Here is a 22,776-nt window from a genome sequence, read left to right as displayed (position 1 = left end):
CACGTGGGCCCCTTTACAACATAGATCATGGCTGCCAATGGACCAGAGCCTAGAGGCTAGAGACATGAGTATTGGCTCCAGAACGTCTATCATAATAGCCAGCCAATTAGCTGCTGCCAGTGGCATAGAAGGGATTAAAAGCTGGACCCAAGGTTTGGAGCACCTGCTACCTAACTGGCTTAAGTTGCATAGGGCCCATGAGAAGATCTGTGCCAAGTGTTACGTGGTTTGAGACTCTCAGTTGGCACAGATCCCAGAAGAATCTGGCTAAGGTAGGTATATGGGGGGATCCTTTCTGGGTGACCTTCAGCGTGCTAGGCTGGAGACTGCAGACCATGCCAAGAGGCTGTGCTGAATTTAGGATCCATGGGGTAGTGGTGGTGGCCAGAATACTGAACCAGGAAGGTGGTCACAGCATGTGGTGAGGATTCCTAGGGTTGGGAGGGCGACTCCCTGCCCTTGAAAGAATGACAACAGCACTATATACAATAAACAAAAAGATTTGTATTAGGACAGATACACTCGGGGAAGAAAGAGGTATCATCATCAAATGTGGAATGTTGAAGAAATTGTTAAAATAAATAAAGACTCCAAGCGTAGCTGGGGCTGGCTCAGGCTGGGGCTCACAGAGGCCACTGCACATCAGCTCCAGGCTGCAGGAGCCACCACCTGGCCATACTGGCCTCCTCCCTGACGCAGCACAGCTGTGCCAGGGACACAGAGTCTCTCAGGTACTGGAGCAGCTAGCAAGCTCACTCTCCACTCTCCTCACTTATCTCTGTGACAATGTCTATCAGGCTCTGTAGCCCGAAGATATAGCCAGCATCCTGGCCCTCATGCACCACTGTGTCCTCCCCATACAGCCTGCAGGTGGTGTGTGCAAAATCAATCATGCGCACGTCTACAGAGCTGGCGCCGAGGGGTTTGTAGGCATAGGCCCCAGCAGACTCATCAGCTGACTCCTCTGACAGGTCCTCCAAGTCCTCAGCATCTGAGTCCAGGACCACTTCGGGCCGCTCCTTGCCATCATAGATGACCAGCAGAGAGCTTGAGTAGAAGCGGTAGGACTCCTGTCGCTCCAACACCGCCTTGAGTTCAGTCAGCTTCTTGAGCACAGGGCCCAGGAGTTCACGGCGCAGGTACCGCCCATTGTGGAAGAACTGGTAAAGTGCTTCCTTAAAGCCCTGCACCGACAGCTTCCGTCCATGATACTTGTTCATGAACATGAGCTGCCCACTGCCTGCTTGGTACACCTGTAGGAGAGAGACCAGCAAGTCAGGGGCTAAGGGCCATCTCAAACCTTGGATCCTGAGCAGTGGTATGTACATGTGTGGGGGATGTGACAGATCAGATCAAAACTTGTCAAGTACAATAGTCACACATGAGACACTGTCCACTATATTCTCTGATCAGCCCCCACCTGGGATGCAGCCATCCAACCTGGGTTTGGTCATTGTGCCCTGGCACCCCAACATCTGGGTCACTGGATAGGACCTACCCTCTTGCTTTCTTCCCTACTACTATCCAGAAATTCTGGACTCAGTTAATCAACCCAATCTCAGGATCATGAAGGAATGCATGCTTTCTTTTTTAACCAAAAGGCAACAGACTCGTGTCAAATCTGGAATCTTTATTTTCGAAGGAGTCTTGCTCTGTTGCCCAGGCTGGAGTGCAGTAGTGCAATCTCAGCTCACTGCAACCTCCGCCTCCCAGGCTCAATCAATTCTCCTGTCTGGAATTCTCAGACTCTGGATTAGCTAGAATTACAGTACATGCCACCATGCCCAACTAAAATTTTTTTTTTTTTTCTGTTTCTGTTTTTTTTTGAGACGGAGTTTCGCTCTTTTTACCCAGGCTGGAGTGCAATGGCATGATCTCGGCTCACCGCAACCTCTGCCTCCTGGGTTCAAGCAATTCTCCTGTCTCGGCCTCCCGAGTAGCTGGGATTACAGGCACGCACCACCATGCCCGGCTAATTTTTGTATTTTTGGTAGAGACGGGGTTTCACCTTGTTGACCAAGATGGTCTCGATCTCTTGACCTCGTGATCCACCTGCCTCGGCCTCCCAAAGTGCTGGGATTATAGGCGTAAGCCCCCGCGCCTGGCCAAATTTTTGCATATTTTTTTTTGGAAAGACGGGGTTTCACCATGCTGGCCAGGCTGGTCTTGAACTCCTGACCTCATGATCCACCTGCCTTGGCCTCCCAAAGTGCTGGGATTACAGGCGTGAACTACTGTGCCTGGCCCAGAATCTTTATTTAGAGACAGAGTCTGACTCTGTTTCCCAGGATGGAGTGCAATGCTGTGGTTTCGGCTTACTGCAACCTCCGCTTCCTGGGTTCAAGCTGTTCCTGGACCTCAGACTCCCAAGTAGCTAAGATTACAGGTGTACACCAACATGCTCAACTAATTTTTGTATTTTTAGTAGAGACAGAGTTTCGCCATGTTGTCTGGGCTGGTCTCGAACTCCTGACCTCAGGTGATCCACCCGCCTTGACCCCCCAAAGTGCTGGGATTAAAGGTATGAGCCATCAGACTTGGTTTGGAATCTTTTGAGCAAACAGGACTATGCCAGGATGGGGAAGTGACAGCCATTGGATGCCCTAGCCAGCCCTAGCATCCCCCTCACCTGCATGCCACACACACGCACACCAATGACCGCAGATGTGCTCTGCTGACATTTTCGGATTTGATTGGCCGCCTTCTCCTCTGAAGCATCGTCACCATGTTGTCGTGTGCCCATCTTGAGGTCAAGGACACAAGGCACCTCGTAGCGGGAAGTCAGGTTTTCCAGTAAGATAAATTCTGAGTAGTTAAGAAAAATACCCCCAAAAGGAAGTGCTACTGCATGGGTCCTGGGCTCTTCCAGCCTGGGAGACACACAAGCCATTTCCTGAACTCTTAGCTAAGTGTAGGACTAGGGTCCAAAAACAAAGTTCTCAATTACAAGTAGAACATCAAGGAAATTCAGTAAGTCCTGTAGCCTTATATGTGAACTGCAAGTATCAGTATAAACTCATGAAAATACTTTTCTCTTTATTATTTGATTTTATTTTTTGAGATGGAGTCTCCCTCTTTTGCCAGGCTGGAGTGCAATGTTTCGATCTCTTCTGACTACAATCTCTGCCCTCCCCACCTCCGGGTTCAAGTGATTCCCTGCCTCCTGAGTAGCTGGGACCACAGGTGTGCACAACCACACCCAGCTAGTTTTATGTATTTCAGTAGACATGGGGTTTCACTATGTTGGCCAGGATGGTCTTGATCTCCTGACCCTGTGACTGCCCACCTCGGCCTCCCAAAGTGCTGAGATTATAGGCATGAGCTACTGTGTCCAGCCTTCTCTATATTTTATTAATTAATTATTATTATTTTTGAGACGGAGTCTCACTCTCTCGCCAGGGCTGGAGTGCAGTGGCGTGATCTCGGCTCACTGCAACCTCCACCTCTTGCTTTTTTTGTTTTTTGAGACGGAGTTTCACTCTTTTTATGCAGGCTGGAATGCAATGGCGCGATCTCGGCTCACCGCAACCTCTGCCTCCTGGGTTCAGGCAATTCTCCTGCCTCAGCCTACTGAGTAGCTGGGATTACAGGCACGTGCCGCCATGCCCAGCTAATTTTTTGTATTTTTAGTAGAGACGGGGTTTCACCATGTTGACTAGGATGGTCTCGATATCTTGACCATGTGATCCACCCGTCTCGGCCTCCCAAAGTGCTGGGATTACAGGCTTGAGCCACCGCGCCCGGCCCCCGCCTCTTGCTTTCAAACGATTCTCCTGGCTCAGCCTCCCAAGTAGCTGGGATTACAGATGCCCGCCACTATGCCCAGCTACTTTTTGTATTTTTAGTAGAGACAAGGTTCCACCATGTTGGCCAGGCAGGCCTCAAACTCTCAGCCTTGTGATTCACCCGGCTCAGTCTCCCAAAGGGCTGGGATTACAGGCATAAGCCACCACACCCAGCTACTTTTCTCTTTAAAGTAACTCTGCTTCCCAGCTGTGTGTACTAATAAGGTCTAGAAACAATGACCAGAATTAATGAGTGCGTCTAGTGCACAGACCATTGTTTCATCATTTCTCACTCAAGGAACCAGTGCTCCCTAGAGGGGAAACTGGTAAACTATGGCCCACTGCTTGCTGTTGCATGGCCTATAAGCTAGAAATGGTTTTCACATTTTTAAGAGACCAAAAAAATAGACACAGGCTAGGCATGGTGGCTCACGCCTATTATCCCAACATTTTTGGAGGCTGAGGATCACTTGAGCCCAGGAGTTTGAGACCAGCCTGGGCAACATAGTGAAACCTCACCTTTACAAAGGGGAGGGATGGAGAAGGCAGGGGGAGAGGGGGTGGCTCATGGCCTATTATCCAAGCACTTTGGGAGGCCAAAGTAGGTAGATCACCTGAGGTCAGGAGTTTGAGACCAGCCTAGCCAACATGGTGAAACCCTGTCTCCACTAAAAATACAAAAATTAGCCGGGCATTGGGGCAGACACCTGTAATGCCAACTACTAAGGAGGCTGAGGTATGAGAATCACTTGAACTCGGAAGACCAAGGTTGCAGTGAGCCGAGATCACACCACTTGCACTCCAGCCTAGGGAAAAGAGCGAGACTCTTGTCTCCAGAAAAAAGAAGAGAGAGAAAAAAGGAAAGATTTCCTCATGTCCTACTCACGTCCAGTGTCAGTGCCAGTCTGGTGAACCGGGAGTGAAAGGTCAGTCTCCTCACCCAAAAACCCCAGCCCTTTGCAGGTGAGCAATGTTTTGAGACTTCTGAAGAGTCTGAAAACAGGAGGCAGCCCCTTGCCCTCTTCCTCTAGGTTATCTAGGCGAAAGCCCACCTGATGCAAGCTGGCCCCTTCATGAGGCACCCCTCACCTCCCAGAGATCCATGATACCCCACTCCTCATCATCTGCACTCCTAGGCCAGTAGCTGCCCTGAGGGAAGTGAATACTTGCCCATAATTATCAAACAGGGTGTTCTGAAATAACCCAGATAGAAGAAATTCAACCATGACTATAAAAACCCAACCTCTCTCTCCAAGAGCCAAGGGCCTTCCTTGTTTTCTCTCCCCTAACCCTCGATGTAGAGATGCCCATGAACAAAGGATACTGTACTGGTTCCGGTGCTTTGCATTCTCCTTCATTCTCTGTAACTGTTGCTGGTGACATTTCATACTCCAAGGGTTATAGTGTTTAAGCTGGGAACTTATATTCCCCTTTTTCTCTACAGTGTAGTACAAGACTTCAGATTTCTTTAGCCACTCAAATTCTTCTTCTAACTTATGACTATAAAGAGACAAGGACCAATACATCAGTATGTCTTATCAGAATTTCGAAGGCCGAGTTCGGTGGCTCACGCCTGTAATCCCAGCACTTTGGGAGGCCGAGATGGGCAGATCACTTGAGGTCAGGAGTTTGAGACCACCCTGGCCAACATGGTAAAACCGTCTCTACTAAAAATACAAACATTAGCTGAGCATGGTGATGTGCACCTGTAGTACCAGCTACTAAGGAGGTTATGGCAGGAGAATTGCTTGAACCCAGGAGGCGGAGGTTGCAGTGAGCCGAAAATATCATACCACTGCACTCTAGCCTAGGTGACAGAGCAAGTGAGACTCCATCTAAAAATAAAAATAAAAATAAAAAAATAAAAGAAATTCAGGGTTAAAAGAGGCACAAAGAAATTGTCTTTATTTTTTTTAAGACGGAGTTTCACTCTTGTTGCCCAGATTGAAGTGCAGTGGCGCAATCTCAACTCACTACAACCTCCGCCTCCCAGGTTCAAACGATTCTCCTGTCTCAGCCTCCCAAGTACCTGGGATTACAGGAACATGCCACCATATTCGGCTAATTTTTGTATTTTTAGTAGAGAAGGGGTTTCATCATATTGGTTAGGCTGCTCTAGAACTCATGACCTCAGGTGATCCACCCGCCTTAGCCTCTCAAAGTGCTGGGATTACAGGTGTGAGCCACCACACCCGGTGAGAAACTTTCTAGAGTAATGAAAAGTGACTTCTTGATGTGGTGGCGGCTTACCGTGTACATATTTGCCAAAACTCTTTGAGCACTTCAAATGGGTGCATTTTACCGTATGTATACCTCAAGAAAGTTGATTTTAAAAAATAAAATTAGGGGCCAGCCAACTACTATTTTCTACAGCAAAAAGAACCTAATTCCAAGATCAACCCCTGCTCCCCAGCCCCTGTATGTGGAGAGCCTTCATTGCCCTCTTCTAGGAAGTAGTACCACCTAGCCTCCAGTACAAGCAGGTTCCCCCAACTCCAAAATCTGATGACTAGGAAAACAGAAACTCAAATTCCATGGGAATAGGTCATCCTACTGAGCTGCATTATATGTACTTTAATTTATATATACTATTTATATTTTCACAAGCTTTGCCAAGGTGCAGGAGTAGGATGGCCCTGCTTAAGGGGATCACTGAGTTTCGGGGATGCCCAACTGCCCATTTTGTCTTCAACCTGAGGTAAAAGGATGGCTGCTGTCGGTCACTGCTACATCTCCAGTTCACAGCCTGGCACACAGCAGTCATAGAAAAGTGAGTGAATCTCTTACAGAGGCCAGTGCAGCTGTTTATCCAAACTGGCATGATCTCACCAGAGTCAATTACAATAAAAGAGAGGCAGAGCATACCACGTGGGAATTAGCCACTGAATGACAGGGCACCTAGTAAGTCCACTTGAGTCCTTAGCACCAGGAAACTGGGCTGTAACCAAAATCCCCAACCCTCCCACACAGCCAAGGGTTGGCTGCTCAGTCTCCACTCACCTCTTCATTTTCTCCTCTTTCCGGTGCTGGCGCACCCAGTCCTTAGGGGTCTTTTCTGTTTCTAAGACATGATGTTTTTTGTTTGTCGTCCACCTTAGGAGCTTACTTTTTGGTTCACAGTCTGAATTATCTACAATCTCCACAGTTCCATGGTCCCCTTTTAATGGATATGCTATTAGACACAAGTTCCTGTCTTCATCTTCTTCAAAGCGCACAGATACCACACCTGGAAGGGGGTGAGGAGCAGAAAGAACTTTTAATTCCACAGGAAGAAGCCTTGTAAGTAACATGATTGTTAACATTTGTTTTTTTCTTACCCAGTTCCTTAGTCTCTATGTTGCCAGAGGCCCCAAACTCATCTGCAAACTTAACAAATATCAAAACAGCTAGAAAAGATGACACCATACAAGACAAGCAATTAGGGAGCAAACATGGCCGAGAGTCTTCCTCTCTGATGTACCCAACAAGGCAAGAGCCAAAGAATTACAAGACACATTTTTCCATCATTGAAAATGTTTATTAATTTTTATGTAACTCTTCTAATTCTAAAAGACTTAAAACATTGCTCTTTATAGTTTGTGGGAAATTTTAATGCCCTAAACAGAAACTCCAGCAGCCTCAAAGCTTGCTTTAAAGCAGAGCCTGAATACTGGGGAACACAGGTTTGCCTGAGGGTTAAGAACCAAGAATAAGGGAAGACTGGGTAAGCAAAGCAAAATAAAGGGGCAAACAAAACAAACCACACAGCACAAGACACCCTAGCAAAGGTTTCCCATAGTGCCCCCACACGGGGTAGGCACCCAGGCCTTTTTTCCTTATAAAATATGTTTTTATTGGTCTTTGCAATCTCACGTCACAAAAGAACAAAATGATCACAAGGCAGGTAAGAGTTGGTTGGGGAGCACAAACATGTGGTGACCTTGAAAGCAGCTTTCTCCCTTAAGTCTCTAGAACCTGCCATGAGTAATCAGACAGTCTTTGAGGATGGGGCTGTCAGGTGGGGGGCATTTCAGCAGGTGCCGACGAGCGCCTTACAAACGACTGGCTGAACACCTTTCCTCCCAGGCCTCTCTGCCCCAGGATCACTCAATCTGCTCAGTCCTTGCTGCCCGCCCGCTCGACTGCTGCAGGGGAATGCGTGCTCAGAGAGAGACGACACTTCTGAGGTGGCCCCCAGCTCTGGGTGCAGAGGAGCCGGGGTGGGGGATTCAGACCACACTTCCCTGTGGCCACAGGGGAAAGGACCAGGGGAAAAAATGGGATAGGGACGGCCAGCTAACAAGGGACCTTTGGCTTTGTCCTGGAAAAAACAACAGAGAAGGACCAAATGAGGGCCCCCAACTCCCCCATCCCCACCACAATACACATCTTCAGAGTACAGAGACAGGCGCCCAGTACATTCTGTCCTTAAAGACCATGTTTCAACAGTCCCAAGAGAACCTAAGTTGTTCTAGAGTCTTTTATGTAACCAGACAGTGCACATTTAAAATTAATTTCTTTAATGGCTTCTTTCTTGATTTACAAAAGACTCCCCCCTCCCCAACAAAGACCCCACCATGCTGGTGGCTGCTGATGTCACCTATAAAATACATTGCAAAAAGGAACAAAAAATTATATGTGAATCGAAAGGTTGCTTTCCCTTAGCAATTTTGGGGACATTCTGTAACAGCAAAGGGCTTGGGCTAATCAGCACAGGCCTCCCACTCCTGCATTCCATCTGACTCAACCCTGCCCCCCCGGCCTACCTAATCACCCAGGCTTCTGGTTTCCTGGAGGACAAAAAGCAGGCGTCAGGTATTCTGGGTAAAATCCTCCCAAAGTCTTCCCCCACCATCCCCACCATGGGGGACTGTGGGTTACTGTGATCAAGAGACACCTGAACATAAAACCCAACTACACTTCTACCAAAATCAAACTCAAATCCACAAAACAAAACAGAATTGAGCAATCTTACCAGGCTTGAAAACTGAGGGTGTGAGGTGCTGGGCTGAGGGCCAGGAGGAGGAGAAGGAGGAGGAGGAGAGGGAGGAAAAGCACAGAGTGGGAAGGAGTGAGGGCTCCAGGGATGGCTGCCAGGGCCTTCTATGGCCACGATCCCTCACATCTCCTCGCCAGTGTGGCAGCGCCTCCAGCAGCTGGGGCTTACCTTTGTACTGGGGAGTGAATTTGCGCATCTCAGCAGGGAGGGTCTCGTAGAACTGATGTTCCCTTGGGACCAGGGGCTTGCACAGCGTTGTCTCATTGAAGCGGAGCACGCATGAGTGCCCCCCAACCTGGTGGACAAAGGGCTCCAGCAGGACGCCTTTGGCGCGGGGCTCCACATCCATGGCCCTGAAGGCTGGGCTCATCCTCCGGGCGCAGATGGTGGGAAGAAGGGGGAGGCGGCAGGGTCCAGCGGCCAGTACGTCTTCTGTCTGTTGTCTGTCTGTGTGTCCCTCTCGACTTGGTTTCTTGGCTTGCTCTGGCCAGGACACTCTGCTGGAAGCAAACACAAGGATGACATGGGGATTCGAGGTAGCGTAGCAAGTGCCTTAGAGCTGTTCACCCTGCTCCTCCAGCAGAAAGACAAAGACAAACAGTCCGAGCTCTAGCGGGGCTCCGCCCATGCCACCCACTTTGGCCCCGCCTTCTCCAGCAGAAAAACAAAAACACCATGAGCTCATAGGGGCGGGGCTCGATGCTGACAGGCAAGGAATGGGTTCCAGGTGCCCCTAAAAAGGCAGAGGCCCCACTGTGGTGTTAGAAAGCCACTACCATAGGCAAAACTGATGCAATGGTGAGGTGAAATCACAATTTCAAGCCTAATTCCTGGATTAAATCTTACCATTTTCTTTTTTATTTTTTTTAATTTTTTATTTTTTATAAAGATGGGGTTTCATCATGATGGCCAGGCTGGTCTTGAACTCCTGACCTCAGGTGATCTGCCCACCTCGGCCTCCCAAAGTGCTAGGATTACAGGCGTGAGCCACCACGCCCGGCCAGCTCCTCACCCGGCCAAATCTTATCATTTTCCAGTAAGAATGTCAAGCTTAATGGGAATGATGCCCAGGTCTCCTATTAATTGTATTTTTATAAAATGCATTTAAATATAGGGAAAACCTGTTTAATCATTATATAGTAAGACTCATTGTTTACTTGTCCAGGTTGTCTACACACACTGCTCCTGCCCAAGGTGAAAGACAAGCCCCATTAACCTTATTAGCAATGGAGCTTGGGTCCAGCTTTAATGATTAACATCTGTATCTAAAATCAACTGATCAAGGCTGGCTAACTCCATTTAAAAAGATAAGACAGGCCGGGCACGGTGGCTCAAGCCTGTAATCCCAGCACTTTGGGAGGCTGAGGCGGGTGGATCACGAGGTCAAGAGATCGAGACCATCCTGGTCAATATGGTGAAACCCCGTCTCTACTAAAAATACAAAAAATTAGCTGGGCATGGTGGCGCGTGCCTGTAATCCCAGCTACTCAGGAGGCTGAGGCAGGAGAATTGCCTGAACCCAGGAAGCGGAGGTTGCGGTGAGCGGAGATCGAGCCATTGCACTCCAGCCTGGGTAACAAGAGTGAAACTCCATCTCAAAAAAAAAAAAAAAAAAAAAAAAAGATAAGACAGTGTTCTAGGTCACTGACTATTTTTAGCATTCTAACCTGATCACCAAAAGCCGGAGCACACTTTTACACCAAAGTTGTGCTCTTGGGGCAATCAGGCTCGAATCCACTCACAAAGCCATGCACTGGATGCATCATCAGCAAAGAACATCTCTGTATGCACCGTTAACTGGTACAGGGCATGCTGCACTCGTTCTGTGTTTGGTCTAATTTATGCAGTCTCTACTAGCATTTCTTAGAGGGCTTGAGTTACATTTCAGTATCTGTACAGGGATTTTATTGGGAACTCCTTCAGTTCCCATGATTCCAACTGAGAGAGGAGGAGTGAGGATGGATCTGGACGAGATGTGCCCTCTGTCCTCTATGTGGAGAAATGACCTATTATGTATCAGGCTTATTACAGGAATTTCTTACGCCATTTGGTCCTCACGATACTTTCTTTGAGGTAGACACTACTCTCCCTACTGCAAACAATGAAGCTGATTAGAGAAGATTAGGAAACTCACCCAGGGCCAGGGACAATAAGCCACATCTCCCAAATGAACCCACACAGCTGCCTCTAGGGCTCATGATCTCTGGCACTGCCCAGCTTAATTTTTTTTTTTTTTTTGAGACGGAGTTTCGCTCTTGTTACCCAGGCTGGAGTGCAATGGCGCAATCTCGGCTCACCGCAACCTCCGCCTCCTGGGCTCAGGCAATTCTCCTGCCTCAGCCTCCCGAGTAGCTGGGATTACAGGCACGTGCCACCATGCCCAGCTAATTTTTTTTTGCACTTTTAGTAGAGACGGGGTTTCACCATGTTGACCAGGATGGTCTCGATCTCTCAACCTCGTGATCCACCCGCCTCGGCCTCCCAAAGTGCTGGGATTACAGGCTTGAGCCACCGCGCCCGGCCCAGCCCAGCTTAATTTTTACTTTTTTTTTGAGATGGGGTCTTGCTCTGTCGCCCAAGCTGAAGTGCAATCTCACTCACTGCAACCTCTGCCTCCCAGGCTCATGCGATTCTCCTGCCGCAGCCTCCCAAGTAGCTGGGACTATAGGTGCCCATCACCACGCCTGACCAATATTTTTCTGTATTTTTGGTAGAGATGGGATTTCACCATGTTGGCCAGACTTGTCTTGAACTCTTAACCTCAGGAGATCCACCCACCTTGGCCTCCTTAAAGTGCTAGGATTACAGGCACGAGCCACTGCACCTGGCCAATTTTTATTTTACTTTTTTTTTTTTTTCTTTAAAGTAAACAGGGTCTCATTCTGTTGCCCAGGCTAGAGTGCAATGACAGGATCATAGCTCACTATACCCTCAAACTCCTGGGCTCAAGGGATACTCATGCCTCAGCCTCCCAACCAGCTAGGACTACAGGCACATGCCACCACACCTAGTTAATATTTTTTATTTATAAAGTAGCTTCTTTTAAAGAGTGTACACTGGTGTTAATCTCTTCCTTTCAGAGAGTGCCTGACTGTGGGCCTCAACTGACCTCAAGGGCTAGGAATCAATAAGTTTTCCCATATGCAAAGAGCAGACAATCTAAACCTAAGGTTCTCATCGCTTGGTACTACCTTCTCATCACCACAAAAGCCTCCAGGACGGCATATATTGAGAAGAGTCCAGAAACTGAACACAGGCAATGGGACTGTAAATATGAGTACATTCTAGCCATTCCTGGCTCTATCCCCAAGATGGAGCTCTGAAAAGTCTGGCCACAAAAGCCTTTTCTCCAGACTGGTTGACACTAGTCTGCTGAAAAGACCTTTTGAATAAGAGTAATACCAAAAGAAGCTACTGGTTCATGGTCCACCGGCCAGTACCAAAGCACATGTCAGACACCGTATTATAAAACTGTTAAAGCACAAGATGCTCCTCATGGGCGAGGCCTTAGAAACACAATCCAGGCCAGGTATGGTGGCTCCTGCTTAGAATCCCAGCACTCTTGCAAAATATCGGTGCACTGCACATAATAAGGTAAGTCCTATTTTATGATCCTTTTGTTTCAATTATATTCAAACTCTCAATATGAACATAAGTATGGCTTCACTATAAAACATACTTCTCACATTTGGAGTTGCAAATAAGCGGAGCTTCTGTTCTAGGGTCCCTCACAGCCCCTATCTCTGCAAGAAAATGAAGGATCAATTTTCCAAAGATTACAAAGCAAATCAGCTTCCTCAGTAGGGGCTTCAACTACACCAGAAGAAAGAAAAGCCAACTATACCAGATGCGCCAATCTCCATGTTACCTGTCTGTCTGTCTGTCTGTCTCTCGGTGTCTCTCTCTCTCTCTCTCTCTCTCTCTCTCTTTCTGCAGTGCGACCTCTAGGGTCTAAAGCTCAGTTTCCCTGGAAGGCTAGAAAATTAACGGTTACCGGCCGGGCTCGGTGGCTCAAGCCTGTAATCCCAGCACTTTGGGAGGCTGAGGCGGGTGGATCACGAGGTCAAGAGATCGAGACCATCCTGGTCAACATGGTGAAACCCCATCTCTACGAAAAATACAAAAAAAATTAGCTGGGCATGGTGGCGCATGCCTGTAATCCCAGCTACTCAGGAGGCTGAGGCAGGAGAATTGCCTGAATTCGGGAGGCAGAGGTTGCGGTGAGCCGAGATTGCGCCACTGCACTCCAGCCTGGGTAACAAGAGCGAAACTCCATCTCAAAAAAAAAAAAAAAAAATACAAAAATTAGCCGGGCGTGACGGCATGTGCCTGTAATTCCAGCTACTCAGGAGGCTTGAGGTGGGAGAACTGCTTGAACCAGGGAGGCAGAGGTTGCAGTGAGCTGAGATCATGCCAGTGCACTCCAGCCTGGGTGACAGAGCAAGACTCCAACTAAAAAACTAAAAACTAAAAATAAACAAAAATTTAAATTTAAAAAAAGAGAAAACAAAAATAAAAATAAAAGATAAAAACTATCCCCATCTTTTGCAGGCAAAGTAAAGAGAGGTCATGAGTTAGTCTTGAGTATATACAGAAGGCCTCTTGAGCAATGAGCCTGCCAGTCCAGCCTTAAAGTGTGACAGCACAATGCCAAAAGAAAACCATTCCTGGCCAGGCACGGTGGCTCATGCCTGTAATCCCAACACTTTGGGAGGCCCAGGCAGGCAGATCACCTGAGGCTGGGAGTTCAAGACCAGCCTAATCAACATGGAGAAACCCCATCTCTACTAAAAATACAGAATTAGCCAGACGTAGTGTTGCATGCCTATAATCCCAGCTACTCAGGAGGCTGAGGCAGGAGAATCACTTGAACTCAGGCAGCAGAGGTTGCGGTGAGTCAAGATCATGCCATTGCACTCCAGCTTGGGCAATGAAAGCAAAACTCCATCTCAAAAAAAAAAAAGAAAAAGAAAAGAAAAACTATTCCCTCAACTTGAACTTTCAAGGAAGGTGTCAACAAATGAGGTACAATCCCTGGTGACAAAATGAATATGCAAAAAGGAGTAAGGCCAGATGTAATCCTAGCACTTTGGGAGGCCAGGGCAGAATTGCTTAAGCCTAAGAGCTTGAGGCCAGCCTGGGCAACACAGCAAGACCCCCATCTCTACAATAAATTAAAAATAAATAGCAGGGCATGGTGGTGCCTGCTTATAGTCTTAGCTATTCAGGAAGCTGAGGTGGATCACTTGAGCCCAGGAGTTTAGAGATACAGCAAGCTACTATCATACCACTGCACTCCAGCCTAGGTGACAGAGCAAGATCCTGACTCAAAGAAAAAAACAAACAATAAAAAACTAAAAACATTTTTAGTAAAATAAACTCAGGAAGAAAACAGTCAATGTCTGACTCTGAAAGGATGTCTTGTGGGAACACCAAATTGACCTGTCTGGGTACCATCAACTACAATCACACTACTATCAACCTCAGGAAAACTCCATAAAATTCAAGTCCACTGCTCCATAAAATCAGGACATCTATATCATCCTTGACAATGAACACATTCACCTCCACATCCAGCAATAGGAGAGGAATGAAACAAAAATATTTTTTTCATTCAATTATACAACGGACTATTAGGATACCATAAAGAGCTTTCTTATCAATTTTATATTTTTTTAACCAGGTGAAAATGCTTACGATATACTTTCTTTTTTTGAGACAGGGTCTCCATTGTCAAGGCTGCAATGCAGTGGCGTAATCTCAGCTCACTGCAGCCTGGTCCACCCAGGCTCAAGTGATCCTCCCAACTCAGCTTTCCAAGTAGCTGGGACAACTACAGGCATATGCCACCACATCCGGCTCATTTTTGTATTTCTGTGTAGAGATGGGATTTTGCTATGTTGCTCAGGCTGGTCTTGAACTCTTGATCTCCAATGATCCTCCTGCCTTGCCTCCAAAAGTGCTGGGATTACAGGCACGTGCCACTGCGCTGGGCCACTTATACTTTTTTTTTTTTCCTGAGACAGAGTCTCGCTCTGTTGTCCAGGCTGGAGTGCAGTGGTGCAATCTCACTTCATGGCAACCTCTGCGTCCGGGTTCAAGTGATTCTCATGCCTAGCCTCCCGAGTAGCTGAGATTACAAGCACGTGCTACCATGCCTGGCTAATTTTTTTTTTTTTTTTTGAGACAAATTCTCACTCTGTCACCCAGGCTGGAGTGCAATGGCACAATCTTGGCTCACTGCAACCTCCACCTCCCAGGTTCAGGCAATTCTCCTGCCTCAGCCTCCTGGGATTACTACTCAGTAATCCCAGAGACTTTTTGTATTTTTGGCGTGCACCATCATGCTCAGATAATTTTTGTATTTTTAGTAGAGACAGGGTTTTACCATGTTGGTCAGGCTGGTCTCGAATGCCTGACCTTGTGATCTGCCCACCTCGGCCTCCCAAAGTGCTGGGATTACAGGCGTGAGCCACCATGGCCGGCCCAATTTTTGTATTTTTTAGTAGAGACTGGGTTCACCATGTTGGTCAGGATGGTCTCAAACTCCTGGTCTCAAGTAATCCACCCACCTTAGCCTTCCAAAGTGCTGGGGTTACAGGCGCTGAGCCACTGCGCCCAGCCTCACTTATGATAAACTTTTTTTTTTTTTTTTTTTTTTTGAGACGGAGTTTCGCTCTTGTTACCCAGGCTGGAGTGCAATGGCACAATCTCGGCTCACCGCAACCTCTGCCTCCTGGGTTCAGGCAATTCTCCTGCCTCAGCCTCCTGAGTAGCTGGGATTACAGGCACGCGCCACCATGCCCAGCTAATGTTTTCTATTTTTAGCAGAGACGGGGTTTCACCATGTTGACCGGGATGGTCTCAATCTCTTGACCTTGTGATCCACCCGCCTCAGTCTCCCAAAGTGCTGGGATTACAGGCTCGAGCCACCGTGCCCAGCTTATGATAAACTTTTAAGTTATAAGAAGGAAGATGGGCCAAGCGCAGTGGCTCACGCCTGTAACCCCAGCACTTTGAGAGGCTGAGGCAAGTGGATCACCAGAGGTCAGGGGGGTCAGGAGTTTGAGACCAGCCTGGCCAACATGGCGAAACCCCATCTCTACTAAAAATATAAAAATCGGCTGGGCATGGTGGCATGTGCCTGTATCCCCAGCTACTTGCTAAGGCAGGAGGATTGCTTGAATCCAGGAGGTGCAGGTTGCAGTGAGCAGAGATTGTGCCACTATAGTACAGGCTGGGAAACAGAGTAAGAAAGACTCCATCTCAAAAAAAAAAGAAGATATGTAATTGTATAATCTGGCTGGGCACAGTGGCTCACGCCTGTAGTCCCAGCACTTTGGGAGGCCAAGGCGGGTGGATCACAAGGTCAAGAGATCAAGACCATCCTGGCCAACATGGTGAAACCCTGTCTCTAAAAAAAAAAAAAAAAAAAAAAGGAAAGAAAAAAAAATTGTATAATCTGGCCAGGATGGTGGCTCACATCTGTAATCCCAGTACTTTGAGAGGCTGAGGTGGGAGGATGGGAGGATCACTTAAAAGCCCAGGAATTCCAAGACCAGCCTGAGCAATATAATGAGACTGAGTCTCTACAAAAAATTAAAAATTTGCTGGGTGTGGTGGTGCATGTCTATAGTCCCAGCTACTCAGGAGGCTGAGGCAGAAGGATCACCTGAGCCCATGAGGTCAAGGCCACAGAAAGCTGTGATCATGCCACTGTACTCCAGCCTGGGCAACAGACTGAGACAGAGAGACGAAAGATGAGAGAGATGGGCGGGGGGTGGGGTGGGGGGCGGGGGGCGTGTGTGTGCGCACGAAAGAGAGAGTGTGAGAGAGAGAGAGAGAGAGAGAGAGAGAGAGAGAGAGACAGAGACAGAGAGAGACTTCTCCTGCTGCACAGAGATCATTTATACATATATTAAGTGTATAATCTATGTTGTTTAAACTATGAAAATTTACAGAAAAAAAGACTGCCAAAAAGTACCAGGTATGTCACTGAATTGTACACACTGTACACTCAAACATAGTTAAAATGGGAAACTATGTTATATACATTTTATCACATACATACAAAAACTAACAAAAAGTACCAGCTACTCACAGGGGCCATGGCTGCCTGCCCCCTTCCAAGGCCCTGCAGTCACTGCATAAGAAACCTTGAATGCCTTGAAGTCTCACAGCTCATGTGTGAAAGAAAGTTGATACAGGTTTCCCAAATAGGACAACAATCCTAAAAATTGAAATGACATGTGATGAGTGCTGAAACTGAAAGAAACTTATCTATGTTGTTAGCAATAACGGGCTGGGTACCATGGTACATCTATAATCCAGCACTTTAAAAGGCCAAGGCAGGAGGAATGCTTGAGAGCAGGAGTTCAAGACCAGCTTCAGCAATACAGAAAGACCCTATTTCTACAAAAAAATTAGCAAGTTGTGGTGCTACACATCTGTAGGCCTAGCTACTCAGAAGGGTGAGGCAGGAGGATCTCTTGAGCCCAGGAGTTTGAGGCTGCAATGATTTCTGATTATACCACTGAGCTTCAGCCTTTGTGACTGAGACCCTATGTGAAACAAACAAATAAATAAAAGATGGGATCAACTACCCTGAGGAGTGACTATGGTGACCCTTCTGTTCTCTCTACAGAAAGTTTTAACACTGTTATTATAGAAAGAGGTGGTCAGGCCAGGTGCACTGGCTCAGGCTTGTAATCCTAGCACTTTGGGAGGCACATTGCTTAAGCTCAGGAGTTCAAGACCAGCCTGAGCAATATGGCAAAACCCCATCTCTACTAAAAATACAAAAACTAGCCAGGCATGGTGGCACATGCTTGTAGTCCCAGCTATTTGGGGGACTGAAGCAGGAGAATAGTTTAAACCTGGGAGGTCAAGGCTGCAGGGAGGTGAGATCGTGCCACTGCACTCCAGCCTGGGTGACAAAATGAGATTGTCCCCAAAAAAATAAAAAAGAAAGAGGTAGTCAAACTGCTGTCCCAAAATGTAGGGATATAAGTACTGCAGAAGTTACTTCCACACTTTGAAATGTGTAATTTTTGGTGATTTTTCTTTCAATCTAAACATTCACTTTCTTACCTAATTTGTTTTCATAGTACATTCTTTTTTTTTTTTTTTTTGAGACAGAATTTCAACTCTTGTTGCCCAGGGTGGAGTGCAATGGTATGTTCTCAGGTGATCCACCTACCACCTCAACCTCCCAAAGTGCTGGGATTACAATCATGACCCACCGTGCCCACCCTTGTATTTGTACGTTCTTTTGTTTAAAGATGGCATTCATGATTACATGTATATTTACAAATTATTTATGTTACATATTTTTAAATTATTGATTTATTAATTAATTACTTTTTTGAGATGAAGTCTCACTCTGTTGCCCAGGTTGGATTGTAGCAGCACGATCTTGGCTCACTACAACCTCCACTTCCCAGGTTTAAGTGATTCTCCTGCCTCAGCCTGCCGAGTAGTTGGGACTACAGGCTCAAAACACCACGCCCAGCTAATTTTTGTATTTTTTAGTAGAAACGAGGTTTCATCATATTGGACAGGTTGGTCCCATACTCCTGACCTTATGATCTGCCCGCCTCAGCCTCCCAAAGTGCTGGGATTACAAGTGTGAGCTACCGCGCCCAGCTTAAATTATTTTATATAAGCTTCGGACACCACAAAACCTGCCCTATACTAGAGATGGTAAGATCATGATTCCCCTCTTTTCAGTTTTATGAATTTTTTTTTTTTTTTTTTTTTTTTTTTTTGAGACGGAGTTTCACTCTTGTTACCCAGGCTGGAGTGCAATGGCGCGATCTCGGCTCACCGCAACCTCCGCCTCCTGGGTTCAGGCAATTCTCCTGCCTCAGCCTCCTGAGTAGCTGGGATTACAGGCACGCGCCACCATGCCCAGCTAATTTTTTTTGTATTTTTAGTAGAGACGGGGTTTCACCATGTTGACCAGGTTGGTCTCGATCTCTCGACCTTATGATCCACCCGCCTCGGCCTCCCAAAGTGCTGGGATTACAGGCTTGAGCCACCGCGCCCGGCCGGCAGTTTTATGAATTTTTCAAGCTTCTTATAATATCTTCCAACTCTGAGCACACAATACCTTTATAACTGAAAGAGAAAATACAGGGAGAAGAGGAGGATCCAAGATTGAAACAGGAAAACACAGATGGCTGCCTAGCTCTTGATGGTTTTAAATCCATCTAGAAAAAAACACTGATGCAACCCACCCTTGTACTCAGAGCTTCACTCTAAGTGAGAATAACAACCACAACACACACTGTCCTTAAAGTGTATACAAGGCACTAGAAGCTAGGAGCCCTCAATAGCATTTCATTCTGGTTTTAATAAAAAAGAAACCACAGGTTTTAACTGGAGTGATTTCATTAAAGTCATATAATAATATAGTTCCTTCCACCAAAACAGAAGGTTCTGTTCCAAAAATCTGGACAAGCTTTTCCATAAGGGACACAGTAGCCTCCCAGCTGCTTCTCCTTTCTAGAACCACGAGCAGGACCACACTGCCCTATCTCTTTGCCTCATCTAACCAGATTTCTGGAATGACAGACTACAGGGCTCCAAGGTAAGGGAAACATGGACGAAGGAACTTTCAGTCTACCCAGAAATATCTTCATCACCAGCCAGGGCAAGATGGGGAGACCCTGTCTCTACCAAAAATTTAAAAAATTAGCCAGGTGCAATGGCACGTACCTGTGATCCCAGCTACTTGGGAGGCTGAGGTGGGAGGGTCACTGGAGGTCAAGGCTGCAGTGAGCCATGATCACGCCAGTGTACTCCAGCCTGTGTGCCAGAGCGAGACCCTGTCTCAAAACAAATAATAATAATAATAATAAATAATAATAAAGAAATGTTTATCAGAATAACCTGCTGGAATTATAAAGAATTTTAGCAATTTTAAAAGCTGCTAGCTAAAACAGTGATTGATTCTAAGGTGTCATTATGTCCCCTTTATCAATATATCAAACTTTATTTTGTTTTAAGAGATGAGGGCTCACTATGCTGCCCAGGCTGGCCTTGAACTCCTGGCCTCAAGTGATCCTTCTGTCTCGGCCTCTCCAAGTGCTAGGATTACAAACCATGGGTCATCTGGCCAAATTTTCTTCAAATGGCTAAATGTATTCCATACACATCCTGAGAGTTGTCAGTCTTCTTTGAAAAGCCAGTTACCCCTCTCTTAAGGACAATTCTCAGTCACCAGTCTCCCACCACGTTGGAAGAAATGTAACTCAACAGGAACACAGAGAAGCAACTCTCTCAGACTAAAGCCAAAATTGCTCAGAGGTCTCAATCTGTGAGAGATTTCTGCTACCTCAAGTTACGGGTTCTCTCGTATGCCAATAAGTAACGGCCCCACAGGGCCAGTGTGGTGGCTCACACCTGTAATCCTAGCACTTTGGAGGCCAAGGCAGGAGGACTGTTTAAGTCCAGAAGTTTGGTAACAACCCTAGCAACATAGTGAGACCTTGTCTTTACAAAAAACAGCCAGGCATGATAGTATATGCCTGTTGTCCCAGCTACTCACGAGGGAGAGGTGGAGGGATCACTTGAGACCAGAAAACAGAGGTTGCAATGAGCCAAGATCGCACCACCACACTCCAGCCTGGGAGACAGAGCAAGACCCTGTCTCAAACAAACAAACAAAAAAATAATGGTCCAATTAGCTTTAGACAAGACGACATGTTTCCTGCCAGTGGGCAATGTTTACCCCGTTTAGCTCTTAAGCTCACTGCCAAACCCAAATGACACATTAATTCATCCTCTGAAATAAAGAGTGCCAAAAGTGATTCAGTCCCAATGGGCAGCCACAGAGGCAGGGTATCCCTGACCTGCCCAGGCAAGCACCCCTGAGTGTTGGATTTGCTGGAGCAGGGACAAAAGGGTGCCCTATGCTGCACCAGTTCCCGTGACTAAGGGAACTCTGACAATTTCCTCTGGGTCCTTTCAACATCTCACTTAGACAAATACTCCCCACAAGGATCTGCAAACTATTCCAGGTTCATGGCAGCAATCTAGCAGCTTGTATCACGCAACCCATTCTGCCTGAGTACAGTCAGTGTTCTTCCAGATCAGCCCAGAAAAGAATGACATACAACTGTGAAAAAATTCTTAAGACTGAACCAATCACAGCACTATGTCCTAATAAAGAGACACTTGCCAATTATCCTTCAGAAGTCCTGAGATAGCTCTCCAAAATAAGACACAGCAAAATATTTTAAAATTTTTTGGGGGGAAATCAAGTTCAACTGCATTCACAGTTCCAAAGCAAAGGTCACACTGATCTCTTCAGAATCACCCAGCTTGTGAGGAAGGCAGTGGATTCAGTCAACCAAGATGGCATTTGAGGCCAGGCATGGAGACTTAAAACAAAAAAATGTTTTAAAAATTAGCCAGGCTTGGTGGCATGCGCTTATACTCCTAACTACTCAGAAGGCTGAGGCAGGAGGATCACTTGAGCACAGAAGGTTGAGGTTATTGTGAGCTACGAGACTCACTGTAGCCTGCATGACAGAATGAGACTGTCTCTAAAAAAAAATAAAAATAAGAATAAAATAAGATTGCATTTCAAGACCAGCAGTGAAGGCCAACAAACTACTTCCAGTTCTAACATCATACCCTTTTCTCGATCATAACGAGCTTAAGTTATTTTCCAAGGTAAAAACGGTCCTTGAGTATGAGATAAATCATCCCAGGGGTACTGTCCCTTACTTTCCCAGGCCTCACCTGCCCCAGTCCTGCTGGTCACATCCATTAGTTTTGGTTTTGTTTTTTTGAGACAGGGTCTCACTCATATCTCCCAGGCTGAAGTGCAGCTGTTATAATCATGGCTCACTACAGCCCTGCCTTCCTGCGCTCAAGTGATTCTTCCATCTCAGCCTCCCAAGTGGCTGGGACTACAGGCGCATGCCACCATGTTGAGCTAATTTTTTGTTATTTTTAGAAGAGACAAGGTTTCACCACATTTCCCAGGCTGGTCTCAAACTCCTGGGATCAAGTGATCTGCCTATGTCGGCCTCCTGAAGTGCTGAGATTACAGGCCTGAGCCACCGCACCAGGCCACACATCCATTAGTTTTTAAGCCCCAGAATCTAAGCTTGTCAGCTGCCAACTGGCACCCCTGTAAGTTCTACCCTCCCAAAGGCCCCAGGACCTTGTATCCTGCATTTATCGTCCTCCTCTGGCCTTCCCAATGTAAATGCAGCATTCTGACTAACCCATAAAGTCTTCAACATGAGACCCTGGAAGTTGTTGCGGTGTTATTTCCAAAGTCCCAGCACAGAATCTATAAAGGGCAGAGGCAGCCCAAAGACCTGAGGAAGGGATAGACACTCCTGTCCTCATGCTCAAATATAAACACGAAGCAAGAAAAACCTAAGCCCTCCAGTAGCCGGTCTGTAATCAACTGAGCTCTCTCTCCTCCAGAGGCACTTGTCTGGAAGAACAGATACTCTTCAAGGAATGACACCTTTCACTGCCTTACAAGTAAAACTTCTTGAAGAGAGATTCAAGATGGCCGACTAGCAGCAGCTCAGGATTGCAGCTCCCAGTGAAAGCACAGGGAGTGAGTGGACGCCAGACTTCCAGATGAATTTTTGTTGCCCACAGACCAGGAGATTCACAGCGGAGGAGCCCCACAGGTCGCCAGAGCGACTCTTTTGGCTGGCGTGGCTGTTTTGCTGGCGCCCTGGCACAGCGGTTCTCAGTGCAGAGTATCGGGACTGGATGCCCTTTCAGTTGGCATCTGGAGCTCCAGGAAGGCAGAGTCGCCCATTCAGCTGATTGAAAGGGGGACCGAAGTGGGGAGCCAAACCGGGAGACTCCCCGGCAGAAAAGCACCACGAATCTCAGCACCGCTGTTTCAGCCAGCACGGTTGCCGCATGGGAAATTGCATAGATCCCGGTGCCTTTTCAGCGGGCGACTGGGGCACCTGGGAGAGAATCGACCGTTCAATCAGGAAAAGATAAAAAGGGGGCTCCTAGGCAGGG

The 22,776-nt window shown here is 47.0% G+C and overlaps 1 protein-coding gene across 10 annotated transcripts in view; it reads right to left on the bottom strand.

Moving 5' to 3' along the window:
• Positions 1 to 484: 484 nt before the first annotated feature.
• The window catches only part of IP6K2 (inositol hexakisphosphate kinase 2), a 33,592-nt gene continuing 11,300 nt past the window's right edge, over positions 485 to 22,776 (bottom strand). For 2 of the 10 annotated variants that reach the window (XM_074403904.1, XM_003926313.3), the window contains 5 exons: positions 8,932 to 9,263; positions 6,786 to 7,011; positions 5,110 to 5,285; positions 2,630 to 2,805; positions 485 to 1,253 (listed from right to left, as the gene is read on the bottom strand). In XM_074403904.1, coding sequence (XP_074260005.1) covers positions 753 to 1,253; positions 2,630 to 2,805; positions 5,110 to 5,285; positions 6,786 to 7,011; positions 8,932 to 9,133 — 1,281 coding nt within the window. In that variant the 5' untranslated portion in view covers positions 9,134 to 9,263 and the 3' untranslated portion in view covers positions 485 to 752. The other 8 variants (XM_074403901.1, XM_074403902.1, XM_074403903.1 and 5 more) reach the window with 8 other exon arrangements.

This window comes from Saimiri boliviensis, chromosome 8 (genome assembly GCF_048565385.1).
Source record: "Saimiri boliviensis isolate mSaiBol1 chromosome 8, mSaiBol1.pri, whole genome shotgun sequence".
NCBI classification, from domain to species: Eukaryota; Metazoa; Chordata; class Mammalia; order Primates; family Cebidae; genus Saimiri; species Saimiri boliviensis.
The sequence above is the reverse complement of the archived record's forward strand: the minus strand, read 5'-3'. Positions and strand labels throughout refer to the sequence as shown.